General features: G+C 38.2%; 1 protein-coding gene across 12 annotated transcripts in view; it reads right to left on the bottom strand.

Annotated features, from left to right (window-relative positions):
• The window catches only part of TPK1 (thiamin pyrophosphokinase 1), a 373,809-nt gene that overhangs the window by 97,918 nt on the left and 255,864 nt on the right, over positions 1-20,027 (bottom strand). For all 12 annotated transcript variants that reach the window (XM_021063594.1, XM_021063590.1, XM_021063592.1 and 9 more), the window contains one exon: positions 6,086-6,197. In XM_021063594.1, coding sequence (XP_020919253.1) covers positions 6,086-6,197 — 112 coding nt within the window. The remainder of the gene's footprint in view (positions 1-6,085; positions 6,198-20,027) is intronic.

Raw genomic sequence — 20,027 nt, 5'->3', positions numbered from 1 at the left:
CTCTCAAAACCCTTTCACTTGGTCTAGATTTGAGTCTCTTTCAGTCAGTGCTATGAAATTATTTCATTCTGTCATTTATTTCTATACTTCTTTGAAGAAACACAAAAGAAGGAATAAGAATGCATAATTTCAAATTCTATTTGAGTGTTAGAAATCGGAGGCCTGAGCAAATGGAGGGCAACTCCATTTAGTATTTTTCTCGGTCAAAAGTGTAGAGAAGTTCTGTTCCTCAGCATTTTTATTTTTCTTTCAAATTATTTTAATTTCCTTCCATTAGTTCTTCTTTTCTATCTCCTTTGCTTTCTTTCCCCTGCCTACAGTTACCTTCTCTTTATCCCAAATTCATTGTAGTGATTTTTAAAAAAACATAAATCTAGTTTATATGGAAAGTCTTTCATTTACTAAATGGAAACAAGGAAAAATATCACTGTAGACTTGAATTCAAATTCTGAGTGCATTAATACCTAACGATGGAAATTTGGGCAGATCACCGACTACAGCTTTGAACTACCTTGTTCTTATCTGATAAAAAGGGGATATGGGAAAATTTTTCAGCATCAATTAACTATACCAATTATCAGAGCTAAGGAAAAGCAACTAGGAAAAAAAGAACAGTTACATTTCAATATATCATAGTAAAACTGAGGAAGATCAAAGAAAAACAAAGTCTAAAGGGTAGATAATGACAGATTATAAACAACCAATAAGAATTGGTTTGATTGTGGATTCATCAACAGCAACAACAGAAAAGTCCTTAAGAGTATGGACGAAAGTTAAAATAAGTTTTTATTATATACGTAGCTAAACGGTTCATCAAGGTGGTAGACAAAGAAGATGTTTTTTGATAGAAAACTCTTTTATTCATTGTATCCCTCCTCACTGATAGGACCTGGGTTTAGTTGGGGTGACTATGTCCCTATATTCAAAAATTTCACATCCCAGTCTCCTGCACAACTAGGTTGATATTTGATAGTTCTGAGAACTGAGGGAAGATTGCATGCAGGAAAGATCTCTGGAAATGCTGGGAATCACTGATGCCTTATTTTCCAGTGATGTGGGCTGTCCCCCTTCCTCTCTCCCTTTTTTTTTTTTCCCCTTCTGATGCTGAATGGGGAACACAGTGGCTGGAGCTGCACCAGATATCTTATATCTTGAGGCAAAGGCTGAGAAAATCATAGAAACTTTGCCCTCTAACTATTTAACTCTATACTGGGTTATCTGAAGGGACGGGGGGTGTTTTTTTTTGTTTGTTTTTTGTTTTTTTTTAATATATATTTTTTTATTTTCCCACTGTACAGCAAGGGGGTCAGGTTATCCTTACATGTATACATTACAATTACATTTTTTCCCCCACCCTTTCTTCTGTTGCAACATGAGTATCTAGACATAGTTCTCGATGCTATTCAGCAGGATCTCCTGTAAATCTATTCTAAGTTGTGTCTGATAAGCCCAAGCTCACTAGAAATGAAATTGAAGAGGTCATAAAATCACTCCCTACAAATAGAAGTCCAGGACCAGATGGCTTCACAGGTGTTTTTTAAAGCTACTATTTCAGTTACTCCTAATACAACAAATCGTATTTGTTACAGATGAAGAAGAAAAAAACTTGATTACTAAGAAAAAGGTGACTGTCTATAGAAAACTCAAGTCACATTTTTAGAAACAAAAAGTTCAGCAATACATTAATACAATATACTAAAGGCAACTGTATGTCTATACACTACCAATGAACTCAGAAAATCTAAATTTTTAATGGTGTACCTTACTATAGCAACACAAAGTATAAGGTTTCTAGAGATACATCTTTTACAAGATGTGCAGAATCTTATGGGCAAAATTTTTTAATTATCAAAAGCAATTTAAAAGTTCTAATTAAAAGGAGAGACAAATTATGTTTCTGGACAGGAAGACTCAGTGTCATACAGAAATTCTCTTTCCAAATTGTTCTAGTCTCCCCAAAAGTAATCTGTAAATTAAACATAATTCCAATAAAGGTTCCAACGGACTTGTTTGTGTGACACTTGTCAAGCTAATGCCGAAGTTTATGAAGAAGAAGAAAAGAAAAAGCCAGGAATAGCCATGAAAATCTTGAGGAAGAAGATTGGTAAATTTAAATTGGCACATTTCAGTATTTACTATAAAGCTATGTAATTAAGGCAGTGCGGTATCAGGAAGAAGAATGTAAGCCAAAGGAATAGACCAGAGACCCAAGAAACATACACATGAATATAAATACTTATGGTATATCATGAATCACTGGGAAAAGGATGATAAATGATGCTAGGGCAATTGGTTATCAGCAAGAAAAAAAAATTAGATTCCTAACTCATATCATACACAAGAATCAATTTCAGGTGAAAGAAACGGCATAAAAAAACCCCTTAATACTAAAATGTGAGAACATCTTTACAACCACAGGGAATAGAAAGATGATTTATGACCCATAAATTATAAATCTTAAAGAAAAATATGGATAAACTTTAGTACCTTTAATTTAATATCCTCTCTGTGTACAAAAATGCCATAAACAAATGGAAGAGGTAAAACAGAGCCAGGAAGAAGACCATTAGGGTCTGAAGAGCTTCTAAGAATTAATAAGAAACACCTAATCCAGTGGTGAAAAGGGGAAAAGAAAGTAGCAATTCACGAAAGAGGAAACCTGTATGGCTAATAATGACAAAAAGATGCTTTCCCTCACCAGCAATCCGAGACCACAATGAAGTGTCATTGACACTTATCAGACTGGCAAAAATGATTAAATCTGACAATCCCAGGAACGGGGTGAGGATGGAGAACATGGGAACTCTCATACACTGTGATGAGTGTACACAGGTAAGACACTATCAGAGCCATGTGGCATGTCTAGTAAAGGTGAGGATGCAACTGCCTGTGATGCAGCTATTTTACTCCCACATATGTACAGCCTAGAGAAAGTCTTGTTCTCAGACACACATCACATTGCTATGAACTAAAATACTGTAATATACATGGTTTCAACAATACTGGTAAAGATTCACATCTGAGTGATGGGAACGACCATAGGTAGTCGTTTTAAAGATAGACTGTGATGTGAGGTAACCACAAATTGAAACAGATGAATCAGACTATGGCATCATATTTGAGAATGGGTGTAGATGGGGAGATTACCAGCTTCAAGACCACTTAACGAAGATTCTGACACACTTCCTTATGAGGACTTGCTTATCTCCTTCACCCAAGATTTGAGCAACCCCTGACTAAGTTATTGCATCTCATCATATTTGAGAATGTGGCATCATATTTGAGAATGGGTGTAGATGGGGACTGTGGCATCATATTTGAGAATGGGTGTAGATGGGGAGATTACCAGCTTCAAGACCACTTAACGAAGATTCTGACACACTTCCTTATGAGGACTTGCTTATCTCCTTCACCCAAGATTTGAGCAACCCCTGACTAAGTTATTGCATCTCCTTTCTCCTCCTCTAGGCCCATCCCTGTCCTGCCACTTTGTGGGCATGACAGACAAACTGACACTAAGCTCAGGGCTATGCTTTCACAATGACACCGAGTGTGAAAAATGCAGTGTCTGTGAAAAAAACCCATCCACTTCTCTTCAAGCCATCCAGGCATCATTTCACAGTTATCTTTACTATTTTGTAATGAGGTAGTATCACTCATCAGAAGACCCCATTCAGGGAGTTCCCACTGTGGCTCGGGGGTTAAGAACCCAACTAGTAACCATGAGAATGCAGGTTCAATCCCTGGTCTCACTCAGTAGGTTGGGGATCTGGTGTTGCCATGAACTGTGGTGTAGGTCACAGACCAGACATGGTTCCGATCTGGTGTTGCTGTGGCTGTAGTGCAGGCCGGCAGTTGTGGCTCAGATTCAACCCCAGCCCAAAAACGTTCATATGCCCCAGGTGTGGCCCAAAAAACAACAAAAAAGAAGTCCCCATGCATTAGCCCTTTACTACAAACTACTTATGAAACACTCTCTGTCCCAACTCTATTGCTTTTCACACACCGTGAAGTTGCTACTACTTATTTTCACAAAATTGTAGACAAAAAAGTAACACTTTTAAAAGTCAGAGTAATCTGTAAGTCATAGTATACAGTATTACAGCAGGACAGAAACATTATCACAGATAGGAATATAAAAAGCCACATAATTAATGCCCAAGATCCTTTCCCAGAATAAACATTATTATTCAGATACTGCATGATATCACTTATATGTGGAGCCTAAAAAATATGACCAATTAGTTCATAGAACAAAAAGGAAGCTGACTCACAGATACAGAGACTAAACCAGTGGTTACCAGTGAGCAGTGGGGGTGGGGCGGGGGGGCATTACAGGATTGGGGGTGGGAGGTAAAAACTACTGTGTATAAGGCAAGCTATAAGGACATATTATACAACACGGGGGAATATGGATAATATGTTACAATAACAGTAAGTGGAATGTAACCTTTAAAAATTGTATTATAAATTTAAAAAACAAATTAAAATCAGAGAAAAATGAATTAGGACATGTATGTAACTGTGGCACACAGGGGATCCAAGGATGTTCTACAGCGCACAGAAGATTCTCCTCTACTCTGTGCCTCTTGCGCACTCCTATAAGATAAAGGAAGCTACAGCCCTCGTGTTGCTGCTGTGCAGCGCTCTGCAAGTATTGGCCATAGCCCTAGAAAGCGAGGTCACTACTAAATTCAGGAGGATGTTCACCGCTGTCTGGATTGGGTCCTCGGAAGGAATGGGAACTCCAGGGTAAAACAATTGTTCTCAGCTGGAAATGTTTTCCATAAAGTTTCTAACAGGCATTCGTGTTGGTTTCAGCTAACCAGCTTCAAAGGCTGTCACAGACTTCTGTATGCTGGCGGAGATGTATTCTTCCCATCCTTTCAAATTCTGATGAGCTCTCCAGACATTTGCTTCAAAATATCTCTAGTTTTTCCTAATTGTTTCAGAAGTGGCTCATATAAGGACCTTTTAAAATATCTTTTTATCTTCCATGTATTTATTTCTTGAAATATTTATTACCTTGTGGGAACCTGAAAGTTTTCACATATTATGCAAGAATGACATGGCCCCATATTTTACTTTTTATAACCTTAGAGGTATTGGTCAATCAGGAGATAATTCCTTGGATATTCAATCAACACATTTTGACTAAATCACTGTTATTTCTTAGAGATCAGGACTGACTCACTTCACCATGCCTGATGGTTTCTTTTGGAATCAGCATTCATTTCATGAAGAGATCCACTTAATTTTTTTTGTTCTTTTCAAACCAGGCAGTTTCAGTATGACTAGTACCTAATACAGTACATAGATACTGGAAAACTTTTTAAAATTTAGTAAGAACTGCTAATCTTATAAAATCTCCAGCATGTGCTATAAAAAGAAGTCTATAGAAAAGCTACTTCTTTGGAAAAGTAAAGTAGGTTTTAAGCATACAAAATCATGAAGAAGGCTTGGCAAAGAGGTCTCAGATATGACACCAAAAGTGTGATCAATAAAAGGAAAAACTGGACTTCATTAAATTAACTTAATGAATATAGTTAATTAAATTTCAGAAAATGAAAAAATAAGCCTAAGACTCTGAGAAATTATTTTCAAATCATACATCTCATAAAATGCTTTTATCTAGAATATATGAAGGAATCTTACAACTCAACATAAAAAGAGATAACCCAATTTTAAAATATGCAGAAGATGTAAATAGACATTATTCCAAAGAAATTGCACAGATGGCCCATAAGCACATAAAAAGATGTTTGATACCATTAATCATCAGGAAAAAGCAAATAAAAAGCACAATGAAATACCAGCTCATAATCACTAGGATAATAATAATAATAACAATAATAATAGAAAGATAATAACAAGTGTTGGTGAAGATGTAGAGAAATTGGAACCCTCAGATATCACTGGAGGGAATGCAAAATAGCTGCTTTGAAAAACAGTCTGGTAGTTACTTGAAAGGTTAAACATGGAGTTCCCATATGACTTAGCAATTCCACTTCTAATTATTTATCAAAGAGAATTTTTTCAAAAAGAAAGAACAGAAAGAAACCATTTGTGCAAGGGCTCTACTTACTGAGGTTCCACTTCAGGCCTGTTGTTGTAACCCGACTGCATGGCTCTCCAACAGGAATAAGGCCGCACCAATCACCTTCCATTCCAGTATCTACATGCAATTTGTGTTTTCCCTGAAGGAGAGAAGAAATGATCATTAAGATGGGGGAGAGAAAGGAAGGCACATTAATGTGACTTGAAGACCAGGTATTGTCCTAGGAACTTGGCGTGATTTATGATACTTATTCCTAACAACAAACGCATGTATTATGTACTGAATAATCCTAGGAACTTTCACTGGACTTAATCCTTGCAACAGTTTTACAAGGTAGCTTATTGTTAATTATTATTTTTCCTTATCAGAAAATTGAAGTTTGCAGAGATTAAACGTGTCCAGGACCACATATAACAGGGGGAGAATCAGGTTCCTATTTATACCTGCCAATTCCAAATGCTAAATGGTTTCTACGTGCTGAAGGTGTAGACTAAATGATACAGAATTATAGGGTCTTAATCAAATACCTGAGAGTAAATACAACATTGCTTCCTAACTAAAATCTCTGCTTTTTATCTGAGATCTAGGCTTCCAACCTTTAGAATTCAAGGTCAACCCTACTCGTGGCTAACTTGTTTCCTACACCCACAGATGCTCTAGGGGATGAGAAGTATCTCTACCAGGAGAGTAAATGCCCTGAACCAAGTATGATTCTTCTCTTTTGATTATGAACACTGATACAATTTGCCATGTTTTCAAATTGTGAGTTTACAAGACCATTAAAGTTAAATGTAATGCTCAACCAAGGCTACAATGTTTACTTTCCAATAAAACCCTTAGGAATTCTTTTCCCACAAATTAATGGTTTTCCATTCTAACCTCATTCATTATCAGTGGGGTACATGGTCTTTGTAGAAAGATTCTTTAGTCCTTGTGAGAAAATATCAAGACATGCATGCATTCAATAATAGAATTACAAAAGTATTTTTCATAATTCAAATAACTCTAGAGGAATAAGCTTCAAAAGATATTCTTGATTTTAATAAAATATTGTTTTAAGGTGTAATTAACATAAGACATATTACCAGACTAAGGAAACCTAGGTTTCCTTGTACAGTCATTTTACTTTTTTGCAACTATGCCTTTTGCATTATATGTTGTAAGTTTCTGAGAACTTATTCTACTGTATACAGCCCTCAATATATATGAGTGGACTTTGCCTTTTGTCAAAAGATTGCTTTTATTAGGAAAACAATTCCCTAGATTACCTGTGAGTCTTATATTTAACACAAGTTCACTCAGACATTTACTACCTGTTTATTACGTGCGTGTGGATATATGTGTGTGTGTGCGTGGAAGACAAAGCACAAGGAAGCAGGGAAAGATGACCGATCAGAGAGCTGATCAGGAGTGGGGAGTGGAGGGCAGTGCGTACACACACATACATATACATGCAATTAGAAGGGCTTAAATACATTCAAACGCAAAGAAGATTTTTAAAGAAAATATAAAACATGTCTGAATGTGGTGTCCATCACTGGAGGAAAAGATAAGCGACACGTATAGATACATACCAAGCGATGGCTTAGATGCACACAGAAATGCGGATAGATTGAAAACACCGTGCGTTGTGATGGAGTTCGCATCATGGTTTAGTGGTTAATGAACCTGACTAGCATCCATGAGACTGCAGGTTCTATCCCTGGCCTTGCTCAGTGGGTTAAGGATCCTGCATTGTGGTGGGTGTGATGTAGGCCGGGGGCCACAGCTCTGATTGGGCCCCTAGCCTGGGAACCTCAATATGTCACAAGTGCGAACCTAAAAAGACAAAAAAAATAAAAAAAGAAAGAAAGAAAACACAATGCATTGTGAAAACATCATGCATAGGAGGAAAGAGAATCATGACTACCTACAGAACCCATCCATACAAATTAAAATAAATGCAAATATAATAAGACAGTTTTTCTAATAACAAAGGTAAAAATTGGGTTTAAATATATTTAAACTTTAAATATAAATATTTAAAGTTTAAATATACTTAAAATCTTTAAATATATTTGTGTGTGTGTGCGCACACACACACACACACACACACACTGTGTTTGCCTAATAGGAATTGACATACGGGTAACAGGGAAAAAATGGATCAGTCAATGAGGATTCTTGCCTGGACTGGAGGTGATAATGTCCTAGGAACCTATGAGCATAACTGACTCGACAATGAAATCTCATATAAATAAAACAAGAAATATATTTTTTAGACATGAAAAGATAAAAGATTTATAAATTCTTAAACTCTTCTGAAGGAAAAAATAGACAAAATAATCTAAAGAGGAAAAACTGAAATATGGCCATGAAAAAAATGTCAGGAATGAAAAATTAATCTCATTCCTGAATAATCATCTTTGGTGCTTTTCTTCTAATTTAGAAGCATAAAAACCAGATTATAGTCAAGAAATTTTCTACATATTTCAATGTGAAAAGTAATGCTATGATTGACAGAAGGCACAAGGAAATGAGTAAAGTGCAGTGGTCCTTATTTTCTCACCATTTTACATCATACTAGAATCTGGAAACAGAGCCTAACGTTGCACATTATTTAAAAGGGGGATTTTAAAATTGCTCCTGGCTTGAGTTATTGGTAATATAGGTAACATGCCCAAGTGGCAGCAATGGACTGAGGAATGAGATCTTAAATAGCTCTGTTCTTCCGCCTAATATTACTCATTCATGAGCCGCCAAGCTAACATCACAGATAAGTTATTAACATAGCTGTATACTTGAAAACTGTGACCAGTACATGGACGACAAAGCACAAGGAAGTGGGGAAAGATGACAGATCAGAGAGCCGATCAGGAGTGGAGAGTGGAGAGCAGTGCATAAGAAAGGGGCTCCCTGAGGAAGGAAGGATGCTTGCGTGGCAACCGAAGCTGGATGGTTGGAGCAGAGGAGATTTTTAGGGCGGTGGAGCTAGTCTGTGTGACACTGTGATGGTGGATATGTGACACGATGCATTTGTCAAAACCCACAGTGTATATAATGCAAGGAGTGAACTCTAATTGTGGACTTTCATTAATAATGCATCAATAGTGGTTCATCATTTGCAACAAATATACCACACTAATGCAAGATAATAGGGGAAACTGCAAGCAGGAGAGGAGGAATATGGGAACTCTGTCTCATCTGCTCATTTTCTGTAAATGTAAAACTGATCTAAAAATAAAGGGTATTAATTTTTTTTTAAGTCTTTCAATGACCTTCAGTTTCTCATCCCTTAAGTGGGACTAACAGCAGTGTGCTGGTAGGTTTGAAACTGGTGCCAGCTAGATGAGAGGTTACATAAAATGGGAAACACAGAAGCTTCTCAGTTATCTTCACCATCTTGCTCTGCTTCTTTTCACATAAAAGGTGGGGGGGATAGGGTTTGTTCGTTTATTTAAGCCATGAGCCACCACCTTTCTTTGTAGGTAATTTTTCTCTAGGTTGAGACTGAACAGCTTGCCACACAAATTCTGAACTTTGTTTCTCCCTACTACTCTCCATTATAGAAATGATTCTCTCTGAAGGTAAAGATAATACCAATTACTATTCACAGATGCCAAACATAACAGACTTTAACAAATCTGGAAAGCAGGAACAAAGCTTCCTTTATAATCAAAAGAGTTAATGACACAGAGAGAAAGTATTGTAGATATTCTGATTTCCTTAGACTTGCTTTGGCTTTAGCAGTGAAGGAATAGGAACAATGGTGACTTTTCAACACTGGCAGATCCCAGCTTGACAAGGGCTGTACTGCCAAGGTCCTCATCACAAAGTGCAGCACATCAGAGGGGCTGCAGGTGACCCAGAGCCTCCTAGGCACTGGGTAGCAGATACGGACAAAGAAGGTCAGGGATGCACACCTGGCCCAGATGGCTCTACCTGTTTCTGGTAATGTGTCTCTGACAAAGAGATCTGTGACTTCATTTCTTATCAAACAAAGATTCACATGTCCTTGGATTGTCTCATTTTCAGTGTGTGCCATTAATTTCCATCTTTAATTGAAGACTTTCCTCCCTCTGGTTGTAGCCTGCTTAATATTTTGGTAGTGGTCAGCTGAACATATCACCATGTTTGGTTCTCTGACTAACTAGAGTCAAGAATGATAAAGGAAGTAAGGGGTGATTTCTCAATTCATGGATATTAACTCCCTGCTCAGAAGATTTTTCAACTTTTATAATGCAAAGGAAACAACACATATACATGTTAAGTTTTATTATCCCAGGGAGAGGGTGGCTGTTACAAAATCCACTGATTTAAATGACACAGTGGTAAGCTTTCTTTTCCAGCCTTGCTATATATTCATTGCCTTCCTCATTATTTTAAGATTCAACAGACCTTGAAATTTTCAATCTGGGAATAAATTAGTTTGTGGACCTAAGAAGTCACAGATAGGTCTTAGCCTACAATCAATTAACATTTTTCCTTCTTGTTCCAAAAAAGTGTTCATTAGCCACATGTGAATGGGCTTTGTGTTTACAAATTCGCAAATTTAGCCTGGTATGCTTAACAGAAAACAATATTATGCTTTTCTCCTGTATTTTCAAGTCTATGTGACACTTTTACAGTGAACAACAAAAGGAATTTTTGTTCATTCCTCAGATTTCTCAATTCAAAATATATGCTGGCCTATGTGGGATGTGACATAGGCAGGCATGTAGCCTGACAGTAAAGAACTTCCCCAAAGATTTATGCCATTACTGGAGATCAGAGGCACATGAACTAATCATTGACTTCCATCTACTCTCATGAATCACTGCATGGCTTCCTGTTCTGAGCTAAGATAACTCTTTGAAGTCAAAGGCAGTTCTATATGCTAAAGATGGAACAAAAATCAATCAGGGTCAGTTTGGTTTTCCAACCATGGTTACTTTTAACCTATTAGCAACCTCAATAAGGGATGAAATTGTTAAGTCATTGAAAGGCAACAAAAATGTGGCTTGGCTCCTATGCTGGAAATCATACTTATGAGCATGCAAAGGACAGGCAGCATCAACAGTTCCTTGTCCCTAGGCTGTAATGCCAAGCTAGAGTGAAATACACACAAGTGGACGCCTAAGGAAGGGATAAGAAATCACTGTCCTTTTGACTGTCTTATACCTCCTCCTTGAAAATGACAAGGACATGAGTAAGAGAAAAGGTGTGGCTCACCCTAGATTGCGTGTGGGTTTTTTAGTTTGTTTTTGTTTGTTTGTTTTTTTAGGGCTGCACCCACAGCATGTGGAAGTTCCAGGCTAGGGGTTGAATCAGAGCTGCAGCTGCCGACCCACTCCATAGCAACGCCAGATCTGAGCTGCGTCTGCAACCTATACCATAGCTCACGGCAACACTGGATATTTAACCCACTGAGCAAGGCCAGGGATCGAACCCAAGGCCTCATGGACACTAGTCGCGTTTGTAACCGCTGAGCTACAACGGGAACCCCATAGATTGTGCTTTTGCAAAAGTAGCAAACACTGAGGCATCTGAATCCTGTTTATATCTCTAAGTCCTTAAATCCAATAATGACACCAAGTTTTAAGCTAAAATATCATAGTGTGGGGCTCACAAAATACATAGCACTTTAATAAGATCATTCACAAAGCAACTCAATATGGGAAGAACACAAATGTCCCTTCTACTTAGTGGAAAAGATACAAGGAACAGATGCTGATGCTAGTTTATAAAGTGGATAACTCTTCGTCCCAATGCTGATAATGCTGAACTCACACCCTGTGGCTAACTGCAGCTAAACTTCTTGACATGCAGTTAGACCCAGAATATATGAATGGCATATTGCTCTGCACTGATAAAACACAAGGCTAACCTCTGCTAGCTCATCTGTTGTTAGTTTGTCCAAGTCCTTAAAAAATATATCAGCTAACACCACAGGAATTTAAACTGCCTGCAGGAAAGAATAATGAAAGAAGTCAATAAAGGATCTCACCTGGATTTACCAGGAGGAGACTTACCTCTCCCACATAAAAGCAGACTTTCGTGCTGATACATTTTCAGACTTTGACTAATCACATGACTGAAAGTAGTCACAAGAGAAATGGTCTTACCAGTGAACTTGTAGTTATAAAATCTCACAGCTAGAGGACTTGTATTTTTACTTTTATTTTGTTTCACAAACATAGAACTCAAAACCCAAGTGTGCTGGATTAAAATTATTTATTTATCATTGATTGATTGCATTTCCCTTGAAAATGCATTAATGCCCTATCTACAGATAGCTTTTAAGTTTCACATCATGTCGGAACCACCTTTTCCAAAGTTTATTCCACGAAACACTCTCACAGGGCCAGATAAGATTAGAACGATTTCTTTTTAGTTTCCCTTTTTGGAAGCCATAATACACATGAGCATGCCGGGCCAGGTTGTCTTGAAGCAAAAAACCCTATTTACCTGAATGAGTGCTTCCCAAACTTTCTGGACTACAGATCCTCTACTTGCCTCTTAAAATAACACCTCTTAATTACCTGCGGAATTTGCATTTCATGAAATCCACCTAAGAAAATAGTGATTTGGAATACTAATGTTGCACACAAACTATTAATTTTGCATCAAAAACTATGATTTGGTGTTTAACATCTCCATGTCTGAAACATCTCGATGATATGTTGGGAAATTAATAACCTCCATATAATTTTTGTTTTGGAAATGATTTAGTAACCTGAGGATGGGATCATGTGTATTTTGACAGGAGGTAGTTTTACTCTCTGATTAAAAGGTTAATGACAATACTCCATACATGTTTATCCAAGAGAAAACCTTCTGAATGCTCATTAAGCTAGTTTATTTTAAAGTCAAAAACATTTATGAAATACCCACTATTGTCAGAGACAGTAAAATGCTATGACAGACTAGTTTCCTCATTAACCCTCAACACTACACTATTTCAAAATAAAATGATGAAATCGATGTTCATCGTTCCTTACCTAGCACTTCAGTACTGATGCTTTTTTACAATGTTTTCTATCCTATCTTTGCGCTTCCCTCTTATTACAGTCAGAGAAAATAATCCGTGAGTGTGCTCATACTAAATTGTCAGAAACCTCCTCTCTGCTCCTCCAAAAGATATGGGCGTTTTACACAATGACTTCTAAAGACAATACTTATCCCAGAACCAAGCATTTCTAACAGTGGAAACTGGACAGGTTACACCAAAAGATATGTTTTGAGTCAAAGAGTGAACACAGAGTTTTCAAATACCTTCAGATAAATGCTACTCTACTTAACGAGTGGTATGATCAGGATATCCACATGTTCCTGTCTATTCTTAGGCTGTTTCTCCATCCTTAACCGAGAGAAGCTTCAAAGCAAAGGTCGAACACTACCTTTTTCTGCAGGCTCCTTCTATGGTCCAGTTAACACAGACCACACTTGCTTCAAATGGCTACAATCTTTAATTATTTATACTATAAAACAGAGCATTTTGTTACCATATTGCATCTCTCAAATGGGTTCATATTACATAGCCTTAAAAAAGAAGAAAATTTCTTTCTTTTTTTTCTTTTTTTGTCTTTTCTAGGGCTGCACCAGCAGCATATGGAGGTTCCCAGGCTAGGGTCTAATTGGAGATGTAGCCACCAGCCTATGCCAGAGCCACAGCAACACAGGATCCGAGCCTCATCTTTGACCTACACCACAGCTCACAGCAATGCCGGATCCTTAACCCACTGAGTGAGGCCAGGGATTGAACCTGCAACCTCATGGTTCCTAGTTGGATTCGTTAACCACTGAGCCACGACGGTAACTCTCAAAAGCGAATAAAATTTCTTTGAAGGCAAAACTTGGCCTTTCATTGCTGATGGATTTACAGCAAAGGAGAAGGAATATATTAACTGTCTAATAAATATCTAATGGTTTAGAGCAAGAGGAAAAACTATTGCTAAAAGAGTTAATCTTTACCAAAATTAGAGTTGATGAGGAAGGGCCTAGTTGAACTGAAAGATCTCGATACAGGCACCTAGACAGAATTCTTTGTGTAGATAATGTCTGCTTAACTGGATGCTGAGATAAACCACACACAACCAACAATTATGAATACCCCAACAATAGTTTTCAAAATATACTTCAAAGTGTATGCAGAGTACACATTTTAGGTTTGTATGTAAGATGAGCATGACAATACCAGTTCACTGAGTTATTTTGAGGACTAAATGAGAATATGTGTAAGGTGCCAAGAACAGGGCTTCAAATGTTCCTATTATAAATACTGATTTACTTGCTGCTCTCCCACTAACGAGTCCTCCAAGTTTCATTGGAATGTAAGTTTTCTTTCCACTTCTCTATGCTCTTTATTTTAAAAAATCTAGTCACTTTGTCCCAGTAATATTTAAGGAAAAAAGACTAATATGAAATAGCAGGATGGGAGAAAGAGAATTTTTTCTGTAATCATTTTTATGTTTAACTTTATAGGACATTAAGATATCTTAAAGAGAAGAGTCATATCTCCATTTGCTATACAAAAGTTTTCAGTAAACTTTTTTTTTTTTTTTTTTTGCTTTTTTTCAGGGTTGCACCTGCCACATATGGATGTTCCCAGGCTAGGGGTCAAATTGGAGTTACAGCTGCTAGCCTACACCACTGGCACAGCAATGTGGGGTCCAAGCCGCATCTGCAACCTACACCACAGCTTATGGCAACTGAGCGAGGCCAGGGACTGAACCTGCATCTTCATGGATACTGGTCAGGTTCATTACTGCTGAGCCACAATGGGAACTCCCAATAAACTATTTTTTAAGTGTTACCCTATTCTGAAATAATCCTTCTAATAATAGCACATCTTCCCAGTTTTGTTCATCAATTTTAGAAAAGTTTGAAGAACTCCTGCTGAGGTCTCATAGTTCATCATCATATGCAAAATGTAACTCTTTTTTTTTTTTTTTTTGTCTTTTGTCTTTTTTGTTGTTGCTATTTCTTGGGCCGCTCCCGCGGCATATGGAGGTTCCCAGGCTAGGGGTTGAATCGGAGCTGTAGCCACTGGCCTACGCCAGAGCCACAGCAACGCGGGATCTGAGCCGCGTCTGCAACCTACACCACAGCTCACGGCAATGCCGGACCCTTAACCCACTGAGCAAGGGCAGGGACCGAACCTGCAACCTCATGGTTCCTAGTCGGATTCGTTAACCACTGCGCCACGACGGGAACTCCCAAAATGTAACTCTTAAAGTTAATTCTTGAAATTCTTGATTTGAACTCAGCCTAGTCCTAAGGGAACTCAATATTCTTTTTCTTCAATGCAAGCAAATGATTTAAATAAAATTCAATTCAGACTCTAAATTCACTGAACTTATTTTTTCAGAATTGGTAAAGAGTTGATGGGAACGCTAACACTGCAAGATGTATTTCTGGTACATATATACAATGGAATATTACTCAGCCATAAAAAGAATTAAATAATGCCATTTGCAGCAACATGGATGGACCGAGAAACTATCACACTAAGTGAAATAGTCACTTAGACAAAGAGAAAGACAACCTTAGGAAATTATACAAATGGAATTATTTACAAAATAGAAAAAGACTTACAGACTTCAAAAGCAAACTTATGGTTACCAAAGGAGACAGGTGGAGAGGAAGGTATAGACTGGGAGTTGGGGATTGGCATATGCGCACTGAGGCATGTGAAATGACTGGCCATTGGGGACCTGCTGTAAAGCACAGGGAACTCTACCCAATATTTTATGATAACGTATATGGGAAAAGAATCTGAAAAAGAATGGATATCTATGGATGTATATGTATAACTGAATCACTTTATTGTATAGCAGAAATTATTACAATATTGTAAATCAACTAAAGGTTTATCAAACTTTAAAAAAGAAAAGAAAGATGTATTTCAACCGTCCTCCTTGTATTCTTAGCTACTCCAGCTCTCCTTCTGTCTGCTGAGTCCCATGCAACAGACGACCAGCTCCCCACAATTATTCCAAGCACATCCTCCTGTACCTGACCCCTCCTTTATGTCGGATTCATTAACTCCCCACCCTATGCACCTCTCTTTTCTGCTACCCCAGAGACTTCAAGTCACTAGGACTGCTAGGGGTGGGGAGGGTAACTGTGAGGTGGTTTGACAGTAGAGAGACATACTGGATGATACTATTCATTATCCTATGTAACTACACTGCAGGAAGTGTGCTGCTTGCTGAGATGCAGTATGGCTGATATTCAGCATGTTTAACTGAGCTGAGGGGTCTTGTCTTGTTTTGTTTTGTTTTCCACTCATGCTCACAATGCTCACGGGATATTGTTAGTGCTCCCGACAAAGGGGAGAGAAAAAGACAACTTTGCAATCATTTATTTATTTCAAGCCCCAGCACGACTATCAAACTTTATTCACTGGAAGAAATAATGAGAAAGTGCCAAAGAAAAAGAGAAGTGAGTAACAAGTTTTGCATATCTGCTCCGACCTTATATTCTTCTGGGCACTGTAATTCTCATAACAACCTGGACTGGTAGAGTTACTACTAAGATAGAGACTGTGGACTCAGTACAGTCATCAATTTGCTTGAGGTCACTCAACTAGTAACTAGGAGATGTGGGATCTCAAACTAAGTATGCTGTGATTTTAACGTCTACTTCATTGTACTACAACATCATGTCCTTCTCAGCTTCCTTCTATCTTCAAAAGCCCATCAGACCATTTCATTCCTTTGCTTTCCTTCCCTTTCTTGCTCACTATCTTGTTCACTATAGTCAATCAACAAGTTAAGCTTTTGCATGACCTTGTCCAAAGGTCCAAATAATAAATACTTGTGCAGGAAGTGAATTAATAAGGCTATCTTCTTTGACATCACCTACTGTCTTCAGCATCTCCCATTCTATTTACACATTTTTTCCAGGGACTGAACATAAGGTGGGTGCTGATGAGGATATGTGGGACGTTCATTCATGTTTTTAAAACATACTTACAAGGTCTTCCAGGAGTTCACAAAGAATGGTTAAAGCAAAATCAATGACTGGGCTAAGATTAAGAAAATTAACATTTAAAGTATTTGTTAAAAGATTTGCCTATTTTTTGTTAAGAAAAGAAAGGACAGTTTTGCTCCTCCCTTAGATCCTATAAATATGTATTAGAGGCAGTTGGGTTGAACAGTCAGATGGTACAAGTTCCAAGACTTAGTCTGTGCATCCCTTCTTTCATTGTGCTTCTTTCCCAAAGCCTTCCATGAACCTGCAGCTTGGGCTACTGTGCCTCTAAGTTCTTCAGCACATTGTTTCAAGTCTAATAACCTTCCTGAGGAGAAATACCTCAAGGAACAAAACCACATCTCATTAATTTTTACACCTCTTGGACACACAGCAGGAATACAATAAATATTTATCAAAGTGGGGACACCAAGTTCAATTGTTCTCATTTAACTACTCTCAACCTCCGATTCATGTGCCAGCAACCACCTTGCTAACCCACTTCTTTGTTCTTCTTTATATTAAGATTCCTAGAAATGGTTGCCTAAATTCACTGTCTCCAATTCTCTCCTCCAGTTCTCTTAGATTCATTCCAATAAGCCTTTGCTTAAATAACCTCTTTTCCAAATTGGCTTTCATCAAGACTACCAGTGACTTCCAAATTGCTAAATGCAGCAGTCAATTATCAGTAGAATTTGCCATGGGTTATCACCCACTCCTCCTTGATATATTATCTGTACTTTGCTTCCAGAACAGCACACTCTCTTGGTTTTCCTGTTCACCCACACTGCCCTTTGTTCTCTCTCTCTCTTCCTCCTCTCTCCAAATCCTGAAGCTGGATCACCTCAGGGCTCAGCTCCTCAGTCTCAGTCAGATTCTCCTCTCTAATTGTCCTACCTGCATGTCCTCTGAGAGCTTGATCATCCAGAGCTTGGCAAACCCCACATTTGTATCTCTAGCCTAGACTTCTCTTTAACTCTGCTCCTGAACATACTGCCTATTGAACACATCCTGATCTTTTGCCTCAAACCCACCCGCACACAGCTTGTGATCAGTGGATATCTAGTCTCTCCTTCCAACTGCTCAGGTAGAAAGTTTTTCTTCTTTTTTTCAAACCCCTGAGGAAATCTATATATAAATCCTATTTATGCTATATTCTAAATATCCATATCCCTATTGCTTCTCACAAATGCTTCCACTACGACCCTCTCCACGTCACCATGGCAAGATCTCCCCTGGTCTCGCCAGAGTCAATTCAGCTGCCAGTGCCTCTTTAAAAATAAGTCAGACCCACTGACCCCACTCCCCAAGAGAAATACTCCCGGCATTCTGAAAGCTTTCCCTTTCCCTCTTCTAGCCCCTGAGAACTCTGGCTAGACTTCTAGATTCTGTCCATGGAGTGAGACTGAAAGAAACGCTGTCGTTAGGAAAGAATTCTTGTTTTGAGCTAGCCTGAGGAAGTCTGCTCTATGTACAGCACTGTGATTAAAGACACGGGTGCTGAGGAAAGACTTCATGGATGTGAATCCCTTTCACCATGTTTGCATTTTGTTTTCCTCATCCATGGAACCAGAATAAAAGGACTGTTGGGAGGATTAAATGACTTAATCGGTGCGGTACTTATAACAGTGTCTGCCGCAGCATAAATGTTAAATTCTTTACTATTATTTTTATCCTTCAAAAGGACTAAAATGGGCAAGAAAACAATGTGTTACTTTTCATTTTAGATGATTTACCTGCCTCTCCTTTTTCATGTCAAGAATGTTAGGATAATTTTACCTTCTGAAAGCAATCTGAAAAGCACTCCATAATATATGAAATATTATGTGTTGGTACAGTTTTGAAAAACAAAACCCTTCAAATTATATAGATCACAATGTTAATTGTGACAGCAGTCTTATTTTAGTACGTCTTACCTATGAAGCAAGAGTCTTTAACATGAGAAAGGTAAAAGTGCTGATTTTCGGAGGGCTTAGGTTTTGATATCTTGAGGTAATATTACGGTAATACTCTGAGGTAATATTACAGTAAGAAATATCGTGCCTTAATGCAGCTCAGATTCATAGTTTTGTGTTATAATGATTTTTATCAAAGTGGCACAATTAAGCAACTAGATGTGACACAGTGGGTTTGATGTGTGTCACTGGTATCACAGCAGCTGGTGTTTGTCTCCAGTCAAGTGTGTGGCAGGATGATCACAGTCACACTCACCTCACAACTGAACTACCTAGTCTCTCCCCCTCCCCTAGTCCTACAAGTGTATGTGCGCATGTGTGTCCAGTCCTCTCTTACACTTTGCTCTGGTGTTTATGTCCTTGCCTAGTGATGCCCCACATTGATAAGGGCTAACCTGGCCCACGTGGAGGGGAGCAGAGCTGCTCCCTGCCCTTCACCACAGTCACCACCACCACCACCACTGTGCCAGCTGTGGGACGGAGCCACATATGTGACTGATACCAGGAGCACTCAACGAGCACTCCACTTCCTGAGGTGAAGCTTAAAGCATCCAAAACAGCCCAAATTCCAGATCTGCAGAGAAATTCTGAGGCATCATACATGTTTATTATTGTTCCATGATACCAAGTTTTGTGGTGACATGTTACACAGCCATAGGTAACTACAAATCTCGTTCTTTCCAGATGCCTTTGTCTGCATTGCTCTCTGGATGCTCGCCACTTTTTTTCTCATTTCCTGTGCACTTTCTCCTTCTTTAAGTGTCCCTAAAACAGCACAACAGATGAGTGTGTGTGTGTATTATATATGTATATGTGTATATATTGACCTTTGTTCAAAAGAATCTATGGATCTCTTTTAAAGTATGGAAAGTTTTATTTTTCTTTTTTTCTAATAAGAAAAAACCAGCTTTTCTTTGTACCCTTTGCTGTAGGTTATCTGGACAAATTTTTCTCTTATCTTTATTCTTTCTTAAACTGTCACCTTGGAAAAGGTATGGGTACTATCAGAGGAAAAAGAGTCCACAACAATCAATAAATTGTTAATAAAATTAAGATAGATGATACAATCACAAAAAGAC

The sequence above is a fragment of the Sus scrofa genome, chromosome 9 (genome assembly GCF_000003025.6).
Source record: "Sus scrofa isolate TJ Tabasco breed Duroc chromosome 9, Sscrofa11.1, whole genome shotgun sequence".
Classification (NCBI taxonomy): Eukaryota; Metazoa; Chordata; class Mammalia; order Artiodactyla; family Suidae; genus Sus; species Sus scrofa.
Note: the sequence above shows the minus strand (reverse complement) of the source record. Positions and strands in the feature narration are given on the sequence as shown.